Source organism: Gossypium arboreum, chromosome 10, assembly GCF_025698485.1.
Source record: "Gossypium arboreum isolate Shixiya-1 chromosome 10, ASM2569848v2, whole genome shotgun sequence".
NCBI lineage: Eukaryota > Viridiplantae > Streptophyta > Magnoliopsida > Malvales > Malvaceae > Gossypium > Gossypium arboreum.
Genome location: NC_069079.1, coordinates 40762934 through 40771773, shown reverse-complemented (window position 1 = coordinate 40771773; position 8840 = coordinate 40762934). Strand labels below are relative to the sequence as shown.

At 29.1% G+C, this 8840-nt stretch overlaps 1 protein-coding gene across 1 annotated transcript; it reads left to right on the top strand.

Annotated features, from left to right (window-relative positions):
• Positions 1-4278: 4278 nt before the first annotated feature.
• LOC108487541 (ATP-dependent Clp protease adapter protein CLPS1, chloroplastic-like) lies at positions 4279-6982 on the top strand. Its single transcript, XM_017791912.2, has 4 exons — positions 4279-4646; positions 5630-5728; positions 5987-6096; positions 6675-6982. Exons 1-4 carry the CDS (start codon positions 4436-4438, stop codon positions 6753-6755), a joined length of 501 nt encoding a protein of 166 aa, XP_017647401.1. The 5' UTR covers positions 4279-4435; the 3' UTR covers positions 6756-6982.
• The last annotated feature ends 1858 nt before the right edge of the window (positions 6983-8840 follow it).

The window sequence follows — 8840 nt, the reverse complement described above, 5'->3', positions numbered from 1 at the left end:
CATCTTACTCGGTTGTACGCTTTTTCCAAATCTATCTTAATGGCCATCCACCTCCTATTCTTCTGTTTGTTCCTCATAGAATGAATTACTTCTTGAGCAACGATAACATTATATGTTATATTCCTTCCTGCAATGAACCCTGCTTGTTCTGGAACAATAATTTTAAGGAAAACCATCTTAAACTGATTACAATTATTTTTATTACTAGCTTATAAAGAGTAAACATAAATTTATTGATTTAAATTGGGCATAACTCCCTCGATTTGGAACTTTCGATAACAAAACTATCAGTGTGTTATTTAACTTCTGATCAATATTCTTTCTAAAAAAGACTTGTTGAATCCATTCACAAATCACCCCACCAATCGAGTCCCATTAGTTCTAAAAAAACAAAGCATGAAACCTGTCACTACTTGGTGCTTTTAAAGGAGCCATTTCAAACAAAAAAGCCTTAATCTCTTCTCTCAAAACCTCATTTCCCAAAAACATGATGTCACTATGATCAAGTCTCGGGAAATTACTAGGTCCAAGTTCAAGCATGTGATTTAGTATTTCATCATATAATTTCAAGAAGAATTTAACTGCTCGAGTTTAGAGTTCACCAATATCATAAATCATTCTTTGTATAGTACGAAAATGATAAAACTTCATATTACGATCACCCAAATGCAACCAATCGCACCTTGGTTTATGTTTCCATAAGAGTTCCTTGTGGTGAAGGACGGTGTCGAGTTCCTCACGAACCTAAAATTCCTTATTAACTAAATAAAAATATTGCGATTTTTCAAGTGCCCTTTGAATCCCAGCCAATTTCTGTAAGAATTGTCTTTTACGAAGTCCAATATGCCCATACACAGTTTTATTCTAATATTTAATATTTAAAATAAAATTAGACAAAGACTTAGCCATGTTATTGGTAAAAAACCAATTCTTTTTGACAAAATTAGAGAATAAATGATGCTCCACCCAACCAGCTAAGAACCTAAAAGATCTTCCTTTGGGCAAGATAAATTCTAGCCTAATAGATAAGAGTAATGGTCTATGGTTAGACTTCAACCTAGGAAGGTGAGTAACAAAACAATGTGGAAATGCCTTGACCCAAGCATCATTTCCTATCGTCCTATCAAGCCACTAAAAAAAAACCTCCTCTCTGCCAAGTAAAGGAAGGACCCCTGAAACTCAAATCTAGCAAATCAGCCTCCTCTATAAAGTTACCAAAAAGCATACACCTCCTCCCTTCTTTACGACCACATTTCTTGTCACTAGATAAAAGGATAGCATTAAAGTCACCAATTGCAAGCTAAGGAACAATACTAGGAGGAATAACTGACCTTAAACCCTCTCAAAGATTTTTCCTTTTCTGCCTATTTGGGCTTCCATAGACAAAAGTGATAAAAATAGGCTGAGAATAAATAACATCGATAATTCGAATTAAAATAAATTAAGGGTGATTACTAATAATTTCCTCTTGAACCATCTCATTCTAACCAATTTAGATACCACCAAAAAATCCAATTGTCTCAACATAGTGAGAATGTTGAAACCCCAGTTTAGCAACAATACCATCTGCTTTGCTCCCACTAACTCTTTTTTTGAGAATACTGAGAATATCCTTCTTATGTTCCAAATTGTATTCCCGAAGAATTTGCGAAAAATTACCACTAGCACAACCCTGGAAGTTCTAAGAAAATATTGATAAATTCATAATAAAACAAAAAAAAAAAACCAAAATTGGCCTTTACTAATCATTAACTCCAGTTCCATTGATCGACTTGTGAAAGGTTACAATTTCGATTATTAATATTATCGAGTTATAGTGTCCGTTAGCAACCTAAATATCTAATATCTAATTTCACTCCTAAACTATTTATTTAGGATATATTTGAATAGCATGAGTAATTGAATGAAAGTGTAATTACTAAGATAATAATTACACTTTCTTGTAATTACAAATTACAAAAAATTGTAATTTCCTAGATGTGTTTGGTTGGCGAGTATAATTACATTATACTTCACTATTTCATGTTTGATAATACAAATTGCAATTACGTAGTTACATAATTCATATTTTAAAAATATTAATTACTATAAAAAATTAGTTTTAGAAAATTTATTTCTAAACAAGTAACTTAAATCATCATATGTGTTATGTTAGTATCAAAAGTAGTTGATAATACAAATACTAATAAAAATAGCAAGAAACTAAACATTATATCTATTTTTATCTAATTGTTCTAATGCATATTTGTTGGGTTATTCCTATTTAATATTTAATATATAATCCTTATCATCATTTGTTGGTCATTGATTGAGTTCATCAATTGAATTAGAGTATGTACCATTAATATTATCATTAATATTATCAAAATCTCTTTCTTTCATGTACCCTTTGAAGTATAAATCATTTTAATTCCACCTATGATTCAAGTTATGAAATATGCAACATGCTAACACGATCCAACCTTATTTTTTTTATGTTATACTAAGGTGATGTTAATATGAAAAATATTTTTTTAGAATATCAAATGTTTTCTTAGCCACATTTCGAATCTTTGAATGTCTCAAATTAAAGAGTTTGCGAGTTGTTTACGATGCTTGTGTCTAGCACTATTCTCTCAAATGGTATTATACCCTACGATATGGTGCAAGAAAACACTTTGTATTTGCATAATCGACATCGACCTTATAATATTTGAGTCCATAGTCTAAATAATATGTAGCTTTAATTATAAAACTTATATAAATTTAATTTAGAGACATACTTATGCTAAGTTATATCCCTTTTATAATATGTAAACTAAGTAAAAGATAATATAAGTTATCCATGAACTTTTATAACACTTCTTATAAATAATATAACATTTTTTGCAACTTTAAAAAGTTATTTTTATAAATAAGCTATGATAAAAAAAAAACTATAATATTTTTATATGAAAAAGTATGTTATTTGTATATATTAATATATGGTTAGTATTTGGTATACTAGTATGTTTTTATTCTACAAGCAACTTAAAAAATAGTTATCGTCTCTTTTTTTAAAATATTTTATTATACCTCTATAGGAAGTCAACGTCTTAACTCTACTTGTGAAGTGTAAAAACTCTAATTCTAGTGTACCAAATATCATTCCATAAATATATTATAACATTTTTATAACATGTAATTTTTTTTATAATAAATTTTAGGATTTAAAAATATACTTTTTGTTATAACTTTATAAAATACATAAATTATTTTTATAATATAATTTTTAGGATTTATAATATAAGAAATTTTTGTATAACCATTCAATCACTCATACATGTTCATGCTTATAATATAAATTTTATAACTTATGTAAAAATAACTTTCTAAAATTAGATTTGAGTGTAATTTCAATTCTTCCCATTCTCTTAAGAATTGTAAAATGTGATGGGAGTGCTCTAATTACACTCAAGTGGGACTCACTAATTCCAATAAGTACCTAAATATGTTATCATTGTATAATTATAAGTAATTATAGACAACTAATTACTAGGTTACTTTCTAAACATTATCTTAATTTGACATTTTTACAAAACTTTTAACAATAATTCTAAAAGTTTATAAAAATTCTTACCTTTACTACTATCGTAAAAATCGTGATGAAACCACAAGGTTGTTGAGAAAAATATTCTCCTACCAAGTGGCAAAAAAACTAAAAAAAAAGGGGAGAAATGTCGAGGATATTCTACCAAAAGCGGGAGAAGGTAGAGGGAAAGGAAAAGAAAAGCAAAGCAAAGAGAGATAAAGGTAAAGAGGCTTGCAACGGTCAGCAGCATTAAGCCTCGGATTTTGGATGGAATTTATGTCGAACATGAGTCTAGTTTCAGAGTTTTTTCGAACTTAGAATAATTTAGACTCAAATTTTATTGAATTGGAGCTTTCTTGAGTTCAATTTCTTCTGAATTCAAATAGTTATTAACTCAAAATGACATGAATAAGTATTTAAAGATTGAACTTATTTTATCAAATTAAATTCAAACGAATAACACATTTATATTTATATTGTATAATGTATATATTCACACGTCATATTTGATGAGTAATTTACAATTTATAAATTTAAAAATACTAAACCTTGTTTTTTTTCCATTTTTTGGCACCATACAAAATAAAGAGGAAAAAAAAAACATCGGTAAACCGAATGGATTCTAGAACCTTCATGAAAGAAGGAAGTATTACTTCAGCGAATCGCATCCACTCGTTTCCAATCAAGCCGCGATATGGTGGGACCCAACGTAACACACAAATCAAATTAGAAAGAAAAGATACTGAAAAATTAAGAAAATAATTTATGAATATAACTGTTTGTGCAACCATTTCTAGTTTCAATTACTACGAACGAACGAATTTATTGTTTTGTTGAAGAGGTTGAGAAAAAAAAAAAAAAAAAAAAAGAGCAAAGTTTTCGGTTATGGCGTTTGTTGCAGGAATGGCAACTACGTCGTCGTTTGGTATGGTCAAGCTTCACAGCATCCCCTCGGTTTCTGCCAAAGGGAAAACTGGTTTGAAACTTATGAGCGTGAAAGTGAGAGCTGATTCTTTTAAGACCGGTGGTGCTGGTGTATTGGAACGACCTAGTTTCGATCAATCTCAGTTTGACCCTTCTTCCCAAGCTCTTGAAGGTATTCTTCAATTTCTTGGGTGGAATTAATACCAGTTTTTGTTTTCTTTGAATTTTTATATTCTATTCTAATCGCGGTATGACTATTTAATGTGAATCTTTGTTCTTTTCTTGAATTCAAAACGATGGATTTTGTATAATCAAGTTAGTCTTTTGAAAGAAATTTGATGTTTAGCATCTTGAAAATGAAATGAACGAGTCTTTGATGTTTTCTTTTTTTTGTTTATTGCTTCAATTTACGTTATTCAAATCTGATTATACGCTTAACATGACAGGAGTATGTACATTTTTGACCAAGTTTTATTGACTATCTCCGAATATATGTGGAACAGGAATACATTAGGAAACATGAAGATCCTTTGTAAAATAGATTTGCTAAATCCTACAGAGATAGCCTGATTCATTACCAAAGTAAATTGAACATCTGTATATGTGCATTGAGGTGTCTTTTTTATGTTTGTGTGAGTTGGATCAATTCAGTCTTCTTTGTGGTTATATGGGTGTGCTTTCTCTGTATAGCTGTATGATCATGAAATACTGATATGCTTTATTTGTGATTAATGACCCAAGTCATCTGTAGTTTCCTAGATTAAGGTCCAAAATGGATGACTATCGTAGTCAAGAAATGACAAAACCTTGAATATCTATTTGAGTGTGATTAGGGAATCAAGACAAATGTCTTGGCAAGTTATTTGGGTCAGCTTGAAAACCTTGAATTTGGTTTGGTCATTTATGAGAATCTTAATGCTGGACTTGCATATCTTGTGTGCTTAGTCGAATTTTTATGCTTTTATTCTTTATTTTATTCTTAATATTTTGTCGATTTGAACTCAAACTCGAGCTTTAAAAGTAAAACTTAATGGAGCTCGAGCCAAACTTGAGGTTCTTAAAGTTTGAGCATTGTTTGGCTAGATGAGATTACACCTTCTATGTAATGCCTCTGATAGATAACTCGCTTACTATGTTTATTTCTAACAATCACAGGTGGTGATATTGGGCGATCGAAGGATAAGAATGGTACTGGCAGTGGAGACAGTTATAAAGTTTTGCTGGTTGATGATGCTCGTCATTCTGAAAAATTAGGTAATTTATTTGGATAACATGGAGCATATGTCAAAACATAAATAGTTTATGTCTAGGAGCTAATATTTGAATTTCGTTGGTAAGCAGCTAGCAGTATTTAATGCTCTGGTTATATGGAAAGACGCTACTCTATTGAGCAAATGAATTTGTTTAATATTAGAACATAAAAAATCAGTCAGTCTTATTTAGCAGTTGATCATAAAGTTTTCATCAGTTTGATACTTTTATATTGTATTCATGTTTGATATTCTGTTGCAGTTGCAAAGGTTTTGCCTCAAGTTGTTCCATCTGTTACACCCAATGATGCAAGAAAACTCTTCCATGTATCGCGAGAACACGGATTGGCGGTTGTGATTGTCACAGTTAAGGTATGTTTGTTGTTTGGCATCATCTGGAATTTTTTACTTAAGTTCTATGATTCCCATGTGCTCTCTTTTGTTTTCCTTCTGTTAATAACTTGTATAAGTTCGTAATCAAGAGTTGAGCATGCACGTGTCTAATTCACTCTTGCCTTTAAACTTTCCTGAAATATTTTTTCGAGTCTAAATTTGAACATGGCCAAATTGTCCCCCAATCCTGTCCTCCATTTTGGTTATTTCACATTTTACGACTTATAAACCTTCCACATAAATATTCTGTTTTAAGATGCAGCTACCTTTTGCTCATCTGCAACATTATTGGACCTTTTCGAATACGAATATTTCATGGAATTTTGGTGAACATTTTTATTGCATAATTGAGTGACTGTGGTGTTATTTTGTATGTTAATAGTGAAAGGATCAGTGATGGTTTTATTGTCTAAGCCGCATTTATCATATAGGTTTTGTAAGCCGCATTTATCATATAGGTTTTGTGCATCGGTGCTGTTTTTGTTTTGCAAGTGCCTGATTCTGGCTTGCATGTATGGAGATGGAAAAATTAATATGATATTTACGGTAAATTGCAGGAGCATGCTGAATTCTATTCCCAAATGATGGTACGAGGTGGACTGCGATCAACAATCGTGCCTGATTCAGATGTGGTGTAAAGTGGTTGCAATTTTTGTGGAAGGTGCAACAAGCAAAGATTTTGCAGTGTGGCAATTTTGAATTTTGAAGTTAGGATAGGCAGATATTAGATGGGAATGTGAGATTACAGATTTTGCATCCTTTAGGAGTATGATAAAAATAAAAATAAAAAGAGACATTCCATTTTCCTTGTTCCAGCTAACTAAGAAATGAGAGTTTGAAGTTTGTTTTGCTTTGGTTTTATAAATTTTCTCATTTATGGTTTTATGAATTTTACCTGAATTTTGGAACGTCATACGCCAACTTTATTTTTTATTTTTGTAATTATAAAATAAAAATTTAATTGAAAATTGAATTTTCACTATTAATAATAAAAATCGAATTAAATTGAATTTTCACTATTATTTTATAGTCAGGTGAATGACATATTTTACTATTATTTTTAATAAAATAGGTTTTAATATCAACACGTAAATTACTAAGTTGTGAACATCGTTAAATTTCTCATTAGGTCATTAAAATTTATCATTGTTAGATTTTGTTACTAATAGGATTTATTATTTTTAATTTTGTTTGTATTATAATAAATAAATATTAATTTTTTCATGTTCAAAAGTTAAAGTTGAAACCATTCAAGTCTATTATAATTTAAATTTTAATGCTAGGGATATATAATATCTAAAATGACCCACTACAAAATTATGTTAGAGTATTTTATTATTTTAATTGTCTTTATCCACGATAATGTTAGAAGATGTAGCTTTTTTATGGTGAATGTACCCTTGACTCATATTATTAATAGGAGCAAATAAATCTCTCTACTAAAAAAGAACAATTAAATGTTCATATTGTTAAAATGTAAGCAAACAGGTAAAATTGTTAACATCTGAATTGAAAATCATCTAAACATATGATGACTTCTTGTCACATCAATGCTTACATGACATTTATAAGATGTTAATATTTAAATATAAACTTAAAAATAATTCTTTTTATTTTTAAATTTAAAAATAATTAAATTACTCTAAAATTATAACTTACGAAGTTGAAAAGAAACCTAAAATAAAAGGAAGATTGGCGTGTGTGCATCAAATGGAAAAGGATGAATGCTAATCCCACTTACTCATTTTGTTTTTGCCATTCCATTTTTTAATCTTAAAACTTAATCCTGTCTCTCTTAACAACCTTATTTTTAAGGTTTAAATTTGCATTCTTTTATTTAAATTTTACTAATATGCAAAGTATAATGTGAAAGAATTTTGTTTATTTTTTTTTTATTTTGTGGCAAATGCTAGTTAAAGTAGAGGTCAATTTGTTGTTGGATAGTTTTCGTTACAAATATTAATAATTTTATCAATTTGTTTTAGATTTCATCATGGATCAATTCACTTAACCTGATTCGAAAGTCCGCTCGAAAAGTGGAAGGGTTTGGACAAAAATATAGATCCCAAAAATGGGCTTATGCAAAAAAATAAGACCTACTTAGAAAATAGGCCGAGCCTCGAATAAATTTTTTTGGCTCAAGCTCAACTTAGCCTAAATTTGCCAAAAAAAAAAAAAAGAAGAAGAAGAAGAAGAAAGAAATTACTACTTTTTTACTATTTTGTCACTATTTTCTTTGTCATTTCACTATTATATTATTACTATTTTGTTTTTATTTTTGGATATTGTGTAAACTTATTTTATTGTTAATTTTGCTACTATTTTAGATGCATTTGTTTGTAAAGTTGTATTTTAATATTATTTAAGTAGACTTTTTAATTTATTGAGAAATTTGTAGTGTTTTTTTATAAATTATATTTTAAAATTTATTTTTATATAAAAACAATATAAGAAAATTAATACAAATGAGTCGGACTAAATTTGAGTTTTAACTTTTTATCTAAATTGAATTTAAGTAAAATTTTAATCTCATTTTTCAAGTTGAATTGAACCTGAACCTATTGAACTAACTTGAAATTTTATCATGATCGATCCGAATCACTTCTAATTTATTTGCACTTAATTGTTTTTTATTATTATTAAATAGAGGAGTTGTTTGCTCCCTTATTGAGAATACAAGAGACTTTTGGGGATACCTGAATCCTTTTTGACGGACCATTTGG

Coding starts and splice junctions, on each gene's coding strand:
- LOC108487541 (XM_017791912.2), top strand. CDS start 4,436: ATGGCGTTTGTTGCAGGAATGGCAACTACGTCGTCGTTTGGTATGGTC. Junction 5,729..5,986: donor TCGTCATTCTGAAAAATTAG/GTAATTTATTTG, acceptor ATTCTGTTGCAG/TTGCAAAGGTTTTGCCTCAA. Junction 6,097..6,674: donor TTGTGATTGTCACAGTTAAG/GTATGTTTGTTG, acceptor GGTAAATTGCAG/GAGCATGCTGAATTCTATTC.